Source organism: Podarcis muralis, chromosome 5 (assembly GCF_964188315.1).
Source record: "Podarcis muralis chromosome 5, rPodMur119.hap1.1, whole genome shotgun sequence".
In the NCBI taxonomy this organism is placed as follows: Eukaryota; Metazoa; Chordata; class Lepidosauria; order Squamata; family Lacertidae; genus Podarcis; species Podarcis muralis.
Window position 1 is genome coordinate 66180374 of NC_135659.1, and position 17557 is coordinate 66197930.

The following is a 17557-nucleotide window of genomic DNA, read 5'->3' on the forward strand; positions in this document are numbered from 1 at the left end:
CACCCCCACTTAAAAATAATAATCTCTGGGTGGGGTATGCTTCCCAGCGGTCCCGCGAAGCAGCCCTCTCCCCGCCTGCCCTCCCCTCTCGCCCGCCTTTCCTACTCGGCGTAGCCGGTGCTCCAAGGCAGGCGGCGGCGGCTCTCGCGGGGGCTCTGGACGGCTCGGCCCGTGTGATCATCCGCCCGCAGAAGCTCCTCGGGCGTGAGCTGTAGGAAAGCCGGTCTGGAGAAGCTGCTTCGGGGCGGTTCCCGGCAGGGACCGGTGCTGGCGGCGGTGGCGCTGGAGCTGGGCCCGGGGGCAGCGGGCGGCGGAGGAGGCGGAGGCGCCGCCGCCGCCGAACCGGAGGAGGCCGAGACGGACGGCGGGCTCGAGGGGCTTCCTCCGCCCCCCAGGCCCCCGACGAGTTGCGCCATCGCGGAGCGCACCCTGCCCAACATGCTGCAGCAGCCGCTGCCGGGCTGCGGGAGCCGCGGGCTCGGGGAGGCGGGAGAGGGAGGCGCGCTGCCTGGCTCCGCTCCCCGCCTCCGCCTCCGCCCGCTCGGCTCGGGCTGCAGCTCCGCCGCCAAGTCAGGGAATCTCCGAGCGAACGCCTCCCCCCTCCCCAACCAGCTTCCAGCATCCTCTCGGGGCGCCCCGAGCCTAGCTAGGGCCTCCCTTTCGCGCGCGTCTTCAGAACCCCGTCCTTCGGTGTCCTCCCCACCCCAGTGGCCTCTGGGGCGAAAGCGACTCCTTAGCACCTCACCTCGGAGGAGTCCCTCTTGTGCGCGCCCTTTCCCCCCACCGGGCTGCTTTGGAGAGCCTCGCCCGCCGCAGAGTGGCTGCCCCTCGTTGGCTTCTTATTGTGTGGACTGAGATTTAGTGGACCAAATGTTTGCGGGCTCTCGATGCTACTACATTCGTACACACAGCATCGATGATCTTCAGGCAATCCACAGTTATTTTAAGGGGAAAGTGATGTCTATATGATCATATGTATACTGCAACCCCAGAGTCGTCCGTGACTGGACCTAATGGTCAGGGGTCCCTTTACCTTTACCTTTTATACTGCTTTAGGTTTTTGTAGTGTAAGGGCCTGAGCTCAATTTAGAGGGTGATATAAAAATGCAAGGAACGTGGGGGGGGGGGGGAATGCTGCTGGTCTCTGAGGTGCTACAAAAAGATTCCCTTTTTGTGTCGGACACACCAGTGAACTATTGCAGCCTACCAAATCCAATTGTCCTAAGCCCTTTGTTGCCTCAGTTTTCAATAAGGTGAGTGCCAGTAACATGGCAGCAAATTCAGAAGTGCAGGGCCGCTTCGTGATGTCACAGGCATAGTCGCTTCTGAGAATATACAATGATTATAAGTAGGGATGCATTATCCATGTGTTGCCTTTACAAGTACTATTTTTTGGTCATATACATGGGCAAATGATTTGGAGTGCTCTACTATCTTGTTTTGAAGTAACTCTATGATTCTGTTTCTTGAAGTTCTATTGTATGTAACTGAACTTGCACACCATTCTCTTGAAAATGAAGTACCTTGGGTTTTCCCTATTCCTAAATGTTTAGCTTTGGACCAAACAAAATGACTCAAATATTTTCCCCACACGCTATCTCTCTAGGGCAGGGGTAGGCAACCTAAGGCCCAGGGGCTAGATGTGGCCCCTTCTCAATCCGGCTCACGGACAGTCCGGGAATCAGCGTGTTTTTACATGAGTAGAATGTGTGCTTTTATTTAAAATGCATCTCTGGGTTATTTGTGGGGCATAGGAATTCGTTCATTTTCCCCCTTCAAAATATAGTCCAGCCCACCACATGGTCTGAGGGACGGTGGACTGGCCCATGACTGAAAAAGGTTGCTGACCCCTGGCCTAGGGTGATCCTAGGAGCCAGTCGACAGTGACTGACTCACACCCTCTTGGGCCAATTGACTCCCATCTATACAAAAGGTGTGAAGATTTCTAAGTTCCTAAAAAGCTCCCCTTTCATGCTGATTAGGTAACTCTAGGATGTTGGAAACAGGGCCCCTGTTGCAGAAATTGTAACAGGTCTTGAACCTGCCTCCCTCCCACAACCACGTCACCTCTAGTAAGCACTACTGTACCATCCAAATCACTATTACTCCAGACAGGGTATCCTGGTTCTTCGCTGCTTTAGAGTCACCACACAGGCCCCCAGCAGCTCCTGGTCATCTCAGACAGCAAAGGATGCTCAAAATGAGTTTAGGTTGCATCCTTAGAAACAGAAACGTACATTACTGAAGTGACCCTGTGCTTTCTCCTTTGCTCTCAGCACCATTTTCCTACACTCCTTTATGACTATTCTGCAGACTCCACTGCATCATGATCCATTTTATATTGTCCCCCAGACCTTTTCTATATAATACTTATTGTCTTGGCTTCAAATATGTCACTGCCATAGAGTGACATTGTCACCCTCCTCCTCCATTAGCACTGCACTGCCTAGCCAAGAAACATGCACATGCACTCACAGACGGTGTTCTTAGCACCTTTCTTTATGGTTTTCCCTGTGCCAGAGTTGTTGTCTAATTGGGAGTGTGTAGTATTTGCTCTGTTCTGGGTTTACAAGGCACTCTGGGTTTCACATGGAGGGCTTAACTGCAGGGGATGAAGAGAGGAGTCTTTGGCTGCTGGATCTTGGGATAGGCTAGTGAACAAGGATAATTGCAAGCTCCCCTTGTGAAGCTGAGTCATTTGGTAGCTCAGGAATTCATGAAAGAGTACTTGTTTGATTTATCTAAAAGGAGCAGTATTTTCTGAGTCCTCTTTGTAGGTCTACCTTGTTAGTTGGTTTGTTGCTCAGCATGACACATAAATCTCCTGCCTACATACACAGCAAGTTTTGCTGTGGTTACAAAACCCAAGTCACCAGCAGGACGGGAGTGTGGCTTGGGAGAGCAAGCAAGTTTTGGGAGCCAGAAGTGGAGATAGAGATCTGAGGACAATCACTATGGGTGGTATTCCGTTAAACTTTACTTGGAGTAGATCAGCTGAAATTAATGGACCTAAAATGTCATGCTCACCCCTTTCAGTGACTCTGCTCTCAGTCTGGCTTAGTTGCATATCACTCTGGTTTGTCTAAGCAACATTGACAAAAGACCAGTGAATTAATGGTTAATGCATTTTAGAGAGGTGTGAATACTCCCATTCTTTTCTCACTGGTGAGAGCTGGTGTGGAAAGAATATGGGATGTGGACCAGGGAGGTGTGGGTTGAAATTTCTGTTGAGCCATGAAGATAATTGGACAGTCCTGGGCAAGTCACCTTATAAGTGACTGACCTAGCGTCTACCTAACCTACATTAGAGACATGTTGGGATAAGCAGGACAGCCACTGATATTCTTGGAGGAAAGGTCATGATGTGTGGCAACACACAAAAGGGAAGTCCCAGCAATTCTGCAAAATTCAGTCAGGGTGAAGATTAGATTCCAAAGGCACAAGAGCTCAGGGCATGCCTGCTGTTTTTTCTGAAAAGCTAAGGTTGTAGTATTGTATATACTTAGCTGGGAATAAGATGTCTCAGCTAAGATAAGCAAGATCTGTTGAACTCAATAGGGCTTCTAGGATTTGTACAGTGAAATGCAGGTGTGCTTGCTGCTCCACTCAAATTGTGGTTAAGGTCCTGACGCACATGGTGATAGTTTGCTTGTGCATGTATCCCTTCTTGTGTTGCTGTCAGATTGCAGCAAGGCTGCACATGGCCCTATACCCTGGGAAGAAAGGGAGTAGGATGGAGAAAGGTAGCCACCACCCTAAGCTTTCTTACGGTTCTGGAGAAATACCATGCTAGTGTTTTAAAATGTGTCTGTTTCCCTTCACAGAGAACCTCTTTGGAGGGTTTGTTTGTTTTTTATTTAAAAAAATGATTTTAGTTTGTGCTTCCTTAATTGCCATTAATCACTCTGTAAAGGACACTGTGAATGACTCAATTCTTTGCCAGACCTGAGAGGAAATAGTATATTCAAGGTGAGAAGAGTACTGGAGATATTCTCTTTGCATATGCAACTCTGGTTTCTGGCCAGTTGCTTTGAACTGGTGCCTGTTAGGTGTGAAACAGGAACACAAAATTTTTATTGAACAAATTGGCATCCTTCTTGCGAGTGCAGGCAAGAAAAATGATGAGGCGTTTGTTTCCCCACCAAGCCCAGTTCTGATCCTTCAGCATTTTGTGCCGCTTATGCCCTTGCTGTACCTGCCCAGAGATAAATGTGCTAAAGCAGCACCTTTCTTGGATTGAAAACCCTGCAGAACGACAAAACAATGGTGGCTAGTCAGGGTAATGGGAGAAGGCTACGAAAATGCCTAGTTAAGAAAAGAGGTAGACAGGAAAGTTGTGGGGAACATGACGGCCAGTGTTTTCAGTAAGAAAAAGGAGAAGTCGGCTGCAAAAGGGATCTGAGCTGTGGCTCCAGCCCACTAAAACATTAGCCAATGAAGCGTGCATGGAATTGGCTCTTTCCATTTCTAGTGGTCCTTCTGCAAAATAGAGAAGACGGATTTTCATAACAAGGGAAACGAGGTGGAGTTGCTTGCATATCTTAAGGAAGAAATGGCATTTGCAGATTCATTAGCACTCTGCATGTCCCAGTTCTTAGAAGAGGCTCAAGGATCACTGCTGCTCCAGTGTGCATTATGTGTGTGCACCAAAAACACACACGCTGAATGAATTGTGAATTTATGTGCATTTATTTATTGTGCACAGTTCTTCTCAGTTTTACCAATGAATCTGATTTTCTTAAACATCTGAAACTAGAGAGGGAATGGCATCAAATCGAGGTTAGGGTTTTAGAGCATGTTATGTACTAAGCTTGGATCTTAGAACAATAGGCAAGTAGGATCCTAGAATGGAACAACTGATTGGCCTGCAGGAAAAGACCAGCCAGGCTCCAGGAGGGAAGCAGAATCAGCCAGTCAGATGGGACTTACTGTGTAAAAAATGTATATAAAAGCCTGAGGTTTGGGGGGGCAATTAAATCACTGTTTTACAAGCTACAATAAAGAGCATGAAATCATTACAGGACTCCGAGTATATTTCAGAGCAGAAAGTCTGGATTCTCTGGGTGCTTAATAGGGTGTCCGTTTAACACCCCACGATTGCAAGCGAAGCCTCTGGAAAGCACACACCCTCAGACCAGGAAAAGGATATGTTCATCCTTATTGGTGACCCTTCCTGACAGACAGACAGACAGACAGACAGACAGACAGACAGACAGTATGACCAAACATTGCTAAGGGACAGCAGCAGTAAAAATAATAAAAATCGCAATGCCCAGAGGGCTACTTCTTCTTACAGCTGTGTTACTACTGCAGACAACTCATCATCTTCTCAGTAGCGATTTATTGCAACAGCAATGATAATCATAATTACTTGAACATCCTTTGATCTATGATAACTATCAGACTAATAGTACTACAACTGTCAGTTATGCAACCCTCTTCTGGCATCTTTCATTGAAGATGATAGATGATTCTATTCATTGCAGCAAGTACACATTCAGTTCCATTAAAAAAAGATGAAGATGGCAGCAATCCTATGCTTCCTAGGAGTAAGCTCTTTTGAAGCAAATGGGACTTAGCTCTGTGTGGATATGTGTATGATTCTGCTGCTATACTACCATTCCAAACAGACTTGCTAGGAAGTAAGCCCCACTGAAATCAGTGCATCTTGCTTCTGAGTAAACATGGATTGGATTGTGAATGCTTAGGGATGGCCAACATGTATTCTCAAGAGCTGCTTTGTGTTTTGCCTTGTGAATTGCCCCTTGTGTGTAATGAAAAGGTTGGTGCAGTCTTTAGGGCTGCACTGTTGTGGAACATAATATGCGCTTAGGGCCTATCTAGAAGCGACACACTTTGCATGCCATATATTATCTAGTCTGCCTGTCGGTCTCCCACCACTTTTAAGAGCTGGGAGCTCACTTTTTGCACCCATCCACACCCCACACCACCTGCATTCTGGGATTAACTTTTAATTATTTTATTTATTTAGAAAATACTAAAGCGGCTTGCAGCCATTATCATACAATTATAAAACTACACAAAAATTAAAAATTACAACCAATAATTAAAAATATCAAACCTCATTTCTGAAATATATCATGACATAGCTATCCACGAGTCTTTGATGGTATCCAGCTAGTTTCCTCTATTCGCAGGGTCAATAATAGGGCACCATTTATTCTCCAAGTCTATAAGCATATGTAAACTGCCCTGTGATGTTCAGATGAAGGGCAATTTATTAAATAATAAGAATATATCCTCATTTCTAGCATTTCACATTTGCACAGTTACTCTTTTTAAATAACAAGATGCTTTCAAATCTCCCTGAAATCTACTCAGAGTCGCAAAGTGATTTCATGCTCTTTATTCAGCTCATAGTGGTGAGGAGGAATGAATGAAAGTCCCCTCAAAGTATCTGCTTTATATACATTATTTACACAATGGGCTGCACATGATTGGCTAATTCTGGAATTCTACTGTAAGCCAATCAGGTTGTGGATTCACTTCTATCTGGAGCATGATTGGGTAGTTCCTGCCAACCAATCATACTGCTGCATTGTTCTAGGACCAATCAGACTGCTGCATTCTGAATCCTGTTGTTCTAGGACCAATCAGACTGCTGCCTTTTGGATCCTATTGTTCTAGGACCAATCAGACTGCTTCAGTTTGGATCCTATTCAACTCAGTACATAACACTCCCCTTTCAAACAGTGCTCTTCTGGCTGCCACCTTTTTACCACTACAGTGGTACCTCGGGTTAAGTACTTAATTTGTTCTGGAGGTCCGTACTTAACCTGAAACTGTTCTTAACCTGAAGCACCACTTTAGCTAATGGGGCCTCCTGCTGCCGCTGCTTCGCTGGAGCACGATTTCTGTTCTCATCCTGAAGCAAAGTTCTTAACCTGAAGCACTATTTCTGGGTTAGCGGAGTCTGTAACCTGAAGCGTATGCAGCCTGAAGCGTATGTAACCCGAGGTACCACTGTATTTGTTGAGCAACTATGACCAAAAAAGCAGTAATTGTGGGTCTTTAGTACTACTTTGGTTCATTATTTTTATATTCTTCCACAACACAATCCCAGAATGTACCCACAACAGTACATTCCCACCCCTTATGAAAAAACGGTCTGTTCCTTCCACAACCCCACCTTATAATTCCTCATCTTTTGTGTTTTTTAAGGGGGGGGGGACACACCCAAATAAAGGAAGTCCAAAATAAAATGGTGGCCTGGATCTATCCTCATTCAGGGTGCAACTCACCCAACGAAGAGCCATGCTCATGAAATTCATAAGTCTAAGAGAAATGCCTGTCCTGCGAGAGGTGATTGAATTTGCTTTGTTGCCTGTTTGTTGTTACAGCATGTTTATTTTGAATTTATGGATGCTCAAATGGGTGTGTTATGGCAATGAATTACAAATCAGATTTATAGCTTTTAATCAGCAAGGTCACTGCAGTATCATGCGTACGCAAGATTAAAACAAGACAATAACGATAAAAGCAGAAGCTACTATGTAACTCCTTCCAGCCAAACGGCAGACATAAATAAAATGATGCAAATAGACGTGCTGGCAATTTATAACAGATATTTCAACACACTTCCTTTTTGGCTTCTGTGCAACTGCTGCAAATTGAACACCCTTATGCATATAACGTATTTCTTTTTGTTTTATAGGAGATAGATGGTTTCAGATAGATCACTAGCATTTAGCACACCAGTTAACCATTCTGCTGTAAATTTCTTCCTTACAGGCCACAAGGAAATGACCATTAATTTGTCATTTCATTGCCACACCTCTGTTTCATTGCCATAAGCCCCACTCCCTTGGGTTAAATATTGTCAGTGTTATCTGTGTGACACTTGTATCTCTCTCTCTCTGTCTCTCTCTCTCTCTCTCTCTCTCTCTCTCTCTCTCTCTCTCTCCAAGGCATGAGTTACATTTTTAAAAAGGCAGTAGTGATATTTTCCCAATGGACATTTCACTGTGCAATCTGGATTCCTAGTAACTGGGAGTTTCTCCCAATGTTCCTGCAAAAGACGCTTTTGTGTCTAGGACCTGTGTGAAGATCTGGGTTTCCATGACAACCCTGAGCAGTGCATGAAACACCTTCTGCATCTTCACTTTGGAGGTGTGGTTTATAATTAGAAATCAGGGAGACAGAGAGTAGTGTCAGAGAACCAGCCTCACATAACCAACATGATTAAGTCTGAATGGGTTAATACTATATGCTAAGTTGTCCTGCCAGGCTTACTTATGTCCACTTCCCCTACCCTGGAAGGATATAGGAAGTCAAGGCAATTGTTCACCCCTCCCCCCTCTCCATGAGACGCTCAATGTGTGAAGAGGTTTTGAGCTGGTTGCTCCAGCTCTGACCGCATGGCTCTTGCCAACTACTCTTGTGTTCCTAAACCAATAATTTAGGAACTTTCACCACTTTGGAACTAAACTACGTTTTACTGACTCTGTGACTTTTCTGACCGGTGTATGGATCAGCACATGAACCTAACTTTTGAAGAGTTTCTACATAAACCAATTTTACATGTTACATGTACCCAAGGGGAGTCATCACAAATTAGATTCCATAGCAGAAGAGACTTATGTTTGGCTATGCTCCAGGGAGCAACGGATACAAAGTGATGAACTTGAAGACAGGGAAAGTCAGTACAAGACGTGTGGTTCATTTTGGTGAACACAGGAAAGCTAACAAGAGAGGAACTGCGATAGGCTTTTCTGATGACTCAGAGGAGGAAACACAAGCCCTCATGAACTTTCCTGAATTGATGTATAACAGTCCAGATCTACTGTCAGACCACCTAGCACAGAAGCTGAACAGGACGGAGAAGCAGAAGAGCAGATTCCAAGAAGCAGCAGAGCCAGCGGGGAGCAGACTGATGATGAGATGCTTGCATTGGAGAGTGATGAGACTCCAGAGTGAGGCATCAGATGCTCGGCAAAGGTGTTCCAGCCCCACAAATGCCCCACCTCACAATCCTGAGAACCTTCCACTTGGGAAGAGATTGGGCAGATTCCAGCTGCTGAGGCTTGCCTGCAAGAGGGATGCAGCACAGGAAGAGATTGATGCACTGCATCAGAAGCAGACCGGTACCCTCACCAAGCTGCCCCCTGGCAGGCAGGCAATTGGAAGCCAGTGGGTGTTTAAGGTAAAGCAGCATGCAGAAGGGGAAATTGGGTGCTACAAAGCAAGACTTGTGGCAAACGGTTACTCACAAAAGTACGTATAGGGAAGATGCTATGTACTGAGTTGAATAGGATCCAAAATGCAGCAGTCTGATTGGTCCTAGAACAATAGGATCCAAAATGCAGCAATCTGATTGGTCCTAGAACAATGCAGCAGTATGATTGGTCCGCAGGAGCCACCCAATCCAGCTCCAGATGGAAGTGAATCCACAACCTGATTGGCCTACAGGAGAATCCCGGAATTAGCCAATCATGTACAGCCCATTGTGTAAATAATGTATATAAAGCAGATACTTTGGGGGAACTTTCATTCCCCCTCACCACTATGAGCTGAATAAAGAGCATGAAATCCATTCTCGACTCCGAGTATATTTCAGAAGACTATAATGAAACTTTTGCAGTTACACCACCATTAGGCTGCTTTTGAGCATAGCAGCTCCAAACAAATGGACATTAAAACCACATTTTTGCATGGCCAGATCTCAAAAGAGATTTATGTGGAACAGCCCAAAGATTTTATCAAACCAAAGGAAGCACATCCAGTATGCAAACTTCAGAAGTGTACTTGCATCATACGTAGATCTTGGCATCTAGGAATTCTCATGCCAATTTTTTCCTTGAACCGACAAGCAGGATATAAGGCAGGATCGGTTCCTTTACCATTGGCCATGCTAGATGGGGCTGAGTTGTTGGAGTCCACTGTGAATACAAATTATTGTGAATGCACAATGAAAATGATGTCTGCAGGGAGCCTAACTCGTTGTTAATCTACATCAGAGGTGATTTTAGGGTAGCATGACCGGCTTGGCTGCACTGGGCACCACACTGCAGGGAACACTATAACAATGCTATAGAATGGAGCATGAGAGGCAGGGGAGCGAGCCAAACTGTCTCCATGTTCTTGTCCTTGCAGTCCTCAAACTTTTATAACACAAGGTATCCTACTTCCTTATTATGTGTGCGCTTAAGATAGTAGTAGAGGCTGTTCAACAGCACATAATATTGTTGATCTCACTGCCACTGCCTAGTGCGAGATGGCACAATCAGTTTTCTAAAGCCTTGCGATAGTGTGTTGTTTGGGGAGCTTTACCTCCAGTCTTGCTGTATGCTACCATCTAGCGGCCAGAAGAAGGAATGCCACTGTTTCTGGCGTGATACTGTCTACCTAACTAACTAACTGGAGAGTACCGTATTTTTCACCCTATAGGACACACCGTCCCATAAGGCGCACCTAGTTTTTTGGGGGGGAAATAAAGGGAAAAAAATTATTTCCCCCCAGGCACGGGGCTGGGGCGGGGGAAGCTCGAGCTTCCCCTGACCCCAGCCCCCAAACAGGCAGCTCTCTGCAAGCCGTGGGAGCGCTCCCGCTGCTTGCTGAGAGGTGCACGAAGCCTGGACACGCTGAGCTGAGCGCGCGCAGGCTTCAGCATGCAGGCAAGTCTCCGCAAGCAGCGGGAGCCCAGCGCTGGGCTCCCGCTGCTTGCGGAGAGGTGTGCGAAGCCTGGAGAGCGTGAGGGGTTGGTGAGCACTGACCCCTCTCGCTCTCCAGGCTTCAGCGAAAGCCTGCATTCGCCCCATAGGACGCACACACATTTCCCCTTCATTTTCGGAGGGGAAAAAGTGCGTCCTATAGGGCGAAAAATACGGTATATTCCCAGTACAGAAATAAATTCTGAGTAGGTTCTTAGATGATCTCAGTAATACAGTATTTTCTCCACTCCGGGATTAAAATCAGGTAGGTGTGAGTGTGTGTGTGTGTGTGTGGATCTTCAAGTTGAAGAAATGCCATGAGGAGTAGATAACCCATCTCCCCCAGTGCCATGTTCTCAATCTATTTCCTCCTGCTTTGTTCAGTCTGTTTCTAAATGATCTTGAAGATGTCTTCAATGACCCAGAAGGGCACATTTCAAAACTAGGAGATTGAAAAATCTGTATCCTAATGTATGCCGATGATGCAGTTATTTATTCCACTCTAGACCTGGGTCAAGCACAGTTGTCTAAAAATTGATTACGGTTTCAGTTTTTGAAAAGAAGTTTTCCCAGCATAAATGGGTTCTGGATAACTAAATTCTGGAGCAGGTTAAAAGCTATATATATATATATATATGGGGGGGGGGATAGTATTCAAAGCAATAAGCTCACTTTTCACCTTCCCAACTCCCTTTCTGAAGCTACTTCTCTCTGCTATTCTGCAGCCCTGCTTTGCCCTCCTCTTCTCACCTTCACGTCCATGCCTCCTCCTCCTCCTTTTCTGCAACTCCCCTTGCACAGAACTCCTCCCCATGATAACCCAAATTTTCCTCCCCCCACACATTGCAAAATAACTAAACACCCGCATCATCCCTTCCCAGTCTTCAAGCCCTTTCGTGGCCCTGCTTTCATCTTCCACCCCATTCCCATGCCTCCCATTGCCTCCTTTTTTGCAAGCCCCTTTGAATCAGCTCCAATTTCCTAGTTCCCTTCAAATGTCTTATATGGGTCAGCACTCTTGTGTCAGTCTCATCCCCTGTTCTTCCAGAACTAATCTTCATGCTTCCCCCATTCCTCTGTCCTGCCTCTGTCCTCTCCAGAGGAATTGGATTTTGTGTTGAAATCAAACCGCAGGGGATTTTATTACAGTAAAAAGCTAGAATTCCTGTACGTTAGCTATCAGTGCCTCATGCAAGCGAAGTTGTGCATAGCTGGACTTCCATTCTCTTTATTTTAAGGAACCACAAGAGAAGTTTTGTTGAATATGGACCCAGGGATAAGACATTTCAACATACGGCCCTGACGTTTTGTAGAACATGACATGGAGGTTAATTTTTCTCATGGGCACAAATGAATCCATGTATGAGATAAGGCAACAGGGACAGCTGAGCCAGTAGCTATGGCAACAGCCCAGTGCCATCTATATAAGTGAATGAATCATGTCAGCTCATCAGTCAGTCACTGAGTTTTGTGAAGTGAGCCAAAGTCTGTGTTATGTTTTGGAATTGCTGGAACAGAAATACTTTGTGCTTTGTATATATCTGTATCAGCAAAGGCTACAAGCTGTATGTATATATCAATGTCTGGAACTTTATTGCTGAAGCTTTTATCTCCTGCAACAGTAAACTTGTTGGACCTTAAGCTACCTCCGTGTGGTGACTAGAACTTCTGCTGCCTGGGTATCTCACCTCATTAATTTTCCCAACATTAATTCCCAACATTAATTTTTTTGTGGAGGGGGAACAATCTGATTCTTAAGTGGTTCCAGTGTTATAGATAACACTTTTTTTGCAGAGTGTGCAGATCTTCATGTAGGTTTTTTTAGCTGTTTTTTTTAAATAAAAAAACAGCTTCCCCACTAGTTTGAGGAAAATTCACCCAATGAAGAGAGCCAAAGAAGAACAGGAACACTAGAGAATGCCAAAACACTTGATATAACTATTGCAGCCAAAAAATATATTTTCTGCATGTGTTTCTTTGACTTTCAAACAAGCAGCTATCACAGAGTGAACCCTAACCCCTTTCCTCCTTAAAAACAAAACAAAAAACAACACTGGAAACTCATTTGCCAAGGTCAATTCTTTCCATGGCAAGGAAGCTTCTCTTTAGCCACAACACACGAACTTTTGCATGTTGCTGTTGCTTAAAGAGACAGACATGTCTTTCCTCCTGTCTGGCAAGGGAGAAGGGAGAAGCCACACCTTTACAGCTTTTCCAGAGATTTCCCCAGCCTAGCCAAGTGCTAAGTACTGTTTCCTGCTTACATGCTAGATTGAGTGAACCCCTTTTGCCCATGCTCTGAGAACTCAGCTTGAAAAGAGAGTTTGGGAAGAGCATTTCTCTCTCTCCTTCTGCCTATTTCTCTCTGGAACTGATACCCATGCCTGTTAGAAGAATGCTGTCCATCACTCGGGTGCTGAAAAAAGAACCAACTATAATATGAGCCTATTTCTTTCTCTTGTTTAGTGAAAGAAAATTCTTAAAATCAGAAGGCTGAAGTTGATGGCCTTGGGCACCATGGCACACATTTGTAAAGTGAGGACCATGGAAGTAACAGAATTAGACTCCAGGTGGTGGTGAGGAGGAATTATTTGAGGAAGATCACTTCCTTGAACTTGAAGTACCCAGCAACGTCAAAATACCTCTAGCTTCAAAACTAGGGAGATCTTGAGGTAGTGGAAGTAACTACAAAACTGGGATGTATGGTCACAACCACATCAAAGCACACATCTTCCCCCAAAGAATGCTGGGAAATATAGTATGCCATATTAGTACTGGGAATAAGCTGCATTTCCCAGGGTTCTTGGGCAGAAGCCAAGCACTTCAAAGGTATGATGGGGATGTGTCCGATGTTTTCAGAGTGCGCACCTCCCACTATCACAGGGGCAATGCAGAGCAGACCTCTATGTGTTGACCAGTGCCTACCCTGTGTGCTCTAAATAGCTGCTTCCTGTTTGGGCCAAAGCGTTCACCAGACCCATTTGCCCCAAGCAAAATAGGCAGTTCCACTCAATCCACGCTGTGGTAGGTGCCCCAGACTGCCCGTGGCAAGTCCACCCCTCACAGGCAAGGAACCCTTGGCCTGTAACTAGCAAGAGGTTTTTGCGCACCAACTCTGAAACAGCTAACTCATTTTTCCCCTTCCAGGCTGCCTCCTCCAAAGTACTTGAAGCTTTCATTCTCTCAAAGGGGGAAGAACGGAGTCAAAGGGCCTCAAGGAGCTCATTTTTTCCTCTTTTATGTTCTTTTTGGGCAGATGTCTCTCCATTTTCATCTGTATTTAATGGCTGCGCCCCCCCCCCCCATTTTCTTCTCACCACCTGCAAACGGCTTGCACAGAGGAGTGATTCCTCGCAAGCTAGGTGATTCATGCTCCATTAAGGTGGGGAGGGAGTGGAGGGGGGAGAAAATGGCCTCCATGCATCAAGCTTGTTATAAGAAGGGAAGCCCCTTCTACCTCCAAGCCCAATTTTAGGCTGACTTGGACAGGCAGACTGTTCCATTCACTGGGTACAAAGAAATGAACCCACAAAGCTGCTGCTCCTCTGTTTTGCCCGTTTCTCTCCCTACTGATCTGTACCTACCTCCTGTCCGTCCCCCCCCCCATTAGCTGTTGGGACTGGGCAGAATAACACACAGCACAATCTTGTCAGCCATGTGTTTGTGTCCTAGGAAGCCCAGGCCATCAGGGAGAAAAGGCCATCTACTCCCCACCCACCTCTGAGAGCTGCTACGGTGGCCCTTATCTGGGCTCCTTCAGAAAGGCTGGTGTGCCCTGACTGAAAGGACACGTCCACTGGGCTCGGGGCAGGGAAGCGATGCTATCAGCCCCTGAATGAGGTGATGCAGCCCTCAATTCATGAACACCACCATCCTGGGACTCTCCCTACCCAACCTGGCCTGCCGTCTCAAATCTGGTGGGGCACTCCTGTTTTGAGATATTTTTAATTGCATGTCAATTGCGTGAAAGGTCATGAAAGTGTGATTACATTTACGACTGGGTATCACTTTTAGCTCAGTCGATATATTACTCCTAGTAAATATTCCTGATGCTTTCTATACCTACCTGAAGGTGAAGGCAGACTATTGCTTTTCCATTTAAGTGCATTTTGAGTTCTAGCCACTGCAAAGCAGTTGTGTGGGGTGCGCGTGTAAAAGTTAGTATCTAATCTTGGAATTCCCAGTAGAACCATCCTTGAGCTCCATGATGTTTTGAATATGTCTTTGACAATTCTGTTCCAGAACTTTTGTAGCATCAATGAATCAAAGTTCCCAGCAGATGGCGCCACGTTCATCAATGATTAACATGCTGGTAATTTAGGAGAGTTTGAGCTGGAAGAGTCGGCAACAAGAGATTGATTTTTAAAACCACCACCACCTAGCTCTCTAGTGTATAGTAGGGAGGAACTGACTGATAGAGGAGCAATTCAGAACCTAATTTTTGTGTCCATAAAACTCCCAACTCCTTCCCCTGCCTTTCCATATATGATGCCATCTATGTGCCTAACCACCTATTTGTCTTTGTTATTCGTATGAATCCTAGTGGTGCAGCAATAAAACTGCTAGCACATTTGCAAAGCTAAGCAGGGTCTGGTATGGTTTCAAATTGGTTGGGGGACTTGTGTTGAGATTCCTACATTGCACAGGCTTGGATGAGATTACCCTTGGCATTCCTTCCTACTCTACAATTCTATAATATTGCTTGATTGTAAATAAAATCTTGTAGGAGCAAGTATGCAGTTAAGGGGTATTCTGGATCCATTGCTGTCACTTGAGGCTCAGGTGGCCTCAGTGGCTCAGAATGCCTTCCATCAGCTTTGGCTGGTGGCCCAGCTACACCCCTATCTGAGCAGGGATAGCCTAACTACTGTTGTCTATGCTCTGGTAACCCCTAGGTTAGATTACTGCAATGCGTTATATGCAAGGCGGTCTCTGAAGACAGTTTGGAAACTTCAGCTGGTGTAGAATTCAATGGGCCTTTTTTGTGGTGGCTCCCCATTTGTGGGTGCTCTTTCCAGGAAGGCTCGGCTGGTGCCTTCATTACATATATTTAAGCGCCAGGCAAAACTGTTCCTCTTGAACCAGCTGTTCAGCTGATTAACATTATATGGCTTTTTTTTGGAGAGGGTTTGTTCAGGGCTGTCTTTAGCAGATGCGGTGCCGGGGTGCAAATATCCGCCCAGCGCTCCCAAATTACCATGTATGGGGCGGGGAGCGAAGCTGTGCACTGCCAACCATTGGGGGGTACAACTCTCCCCCATGCCGCTGCAGGAGAGCAATCCCCGCAGAGGCTTGGGAGGGAAGTTGTGCCCCGCCAACCATATGGCTGGCAGGTACGCAGCTTCCATCCTAAGTCTCTGTGGGGATCGCTTTCCTCCTGAGGAGGCTTGGGAGGGAAGCTGCACGCCTGACAGCCTTATGGTTGGTGGGGCACAGCTGGTGGGCGTGTAGGGAAAGGAGAGTCCGCCAGCAAAGCTTCGCAGCTCCCCCACTCACTGGGCGCCCCTGAGAGGCTGGCGCCCTGGCGCGACGCACCACTAAGCCCTAAGGGAAAGACGGTTCTGGGTTTGTTTTTGTTTTATTATGCATTTTGTATTCTCATTTTGTATTTTTCTGTTGTGAACTTTCTCAGGATTTTTGGATGAAGGGCAGTATGCAAATTTTAATAATGATAATGATATAGTTCTGGTCAATCTCTATTAAGAGAGTGAGATGTTAGGGTCAGGCAGGAGTCAGAAGTGTGGGCAGAGGAGGTAAGGGGCAAGAGTGGAAGGAGCCAATGATTTGTGGGCTTCTGAACCACCCATCAGGCAGGGGAAAGAGGACAAGGGTGGGTGGTCAGAGTTGGGAGAAGAGGAGGTGGGGGAGAGTTACATGAAGGTGCAGAGGTAGAAGAGACAGTCCTAGAGAGAGTTGGGCAGTTAGAATCTCCTCTTTCCCCTTCCCCACTCTTCAATGACACAGAGAGGCTTAAAGTGACGGTAGCAGCTGGAGCTACCATGTAGGGGAAATCACAAGTTGCTTACATGCACTATGTCAGATGAGGGGGAGGGGGGGTTAAATGTGGTTGGGCTGTTGCTGCAACTATCTGGGTTGGAGCACAAGTCTGAAGAAGGAGGTGCCTAGCCAGGCAATTAGCAGGATTGCTGCTTCTATCCCTTGCACCTTAGGAACTGATGTAATTGAGTGCTTTGCCAGTAAAGAACTAAACTTCCAAACGCTTGTCTTCATTGGGGCTGCGTGTGCTCAGAAGATGAGCCCATTTGGATCCTCCACTAACCATGGGGGAGGAATTAGATTCAGTGCACATTTAAAAGCCAATCTACCCAGTTTGCACTTCCTGAAACAATACACAAAGTGAACACACAGCTGCCCTTTGAAATTCACACATTCCCGAATTTTGTGATGCAGGTCTCCAATCAATAATGTGTGCAAAAATGCCCATGCTGGGGGAAGGAGTGCAGAAATGCATGTATGGGTGAACATAACATGCAAAATGCATCGTATTAGGGTGGGGTGCTTGTAAAACTATTGTTATGATTTTTCCAGGGGGTCAGTCCGGCCGGAAACCTGTGGCCCCTTCCAAACCTTTAATCCTATATCTGTGAGGGCATAATGTATAAGAGGAAGCCTGGCAAACTAGCCCCTCTCTCAAGGTAATGGCTTAGCTGACCGGTTGAGTGCTCATCAGCATCTCAACAAATGAGCTAAGTGATGGTGCTCTCTAGGAAAAGGAGCAGGCATTCCTCTCTCCTTCATTCCAAGGGAACCAAACTCCACAAAAGCACCTGGAACCCCCAGAGTCTCTCAGCACTTGGAGATTGGGGTGGAGTGTTAACAATATGTACATTAGGCAAGACTGCATATAGCACTGTGTACATTGGAGA

General features: G+C 46.1%; 1 protein-coding gene across 2 annotated transcripts in view; it reads right to left on the bottom strand.

Moving 5' to 3' along the window:
- PPM1J (protein phosphatase, Mg2+/Mn2+ dependent 1J) overlaps nt 1-844 on the bottom strand; it is a 29774-nt gene extending 28930 nt beyond the window's left edge. The window contains exon 1 of one of the 2 annotated variants that reach the window (XM_077929069.1): nt 746-844. Coding sequence is in view for 1 of the 2 variants with exons in the window: in XM_028734510.2 (XP_028590343.2) it covers nt 106-440 (335 nt within the window). In the remaining variant the exon portion in view is untranslated. Of the gene's footprint in view, nt 1-105; nt 693-745 lie in introns of those variants that run through there. The other variant, XM_028734510.2, reaches the window with a different exon arrangement.
- Between the last annotated feature and the right edge of the window lie 16713 nt (nt 845-17557).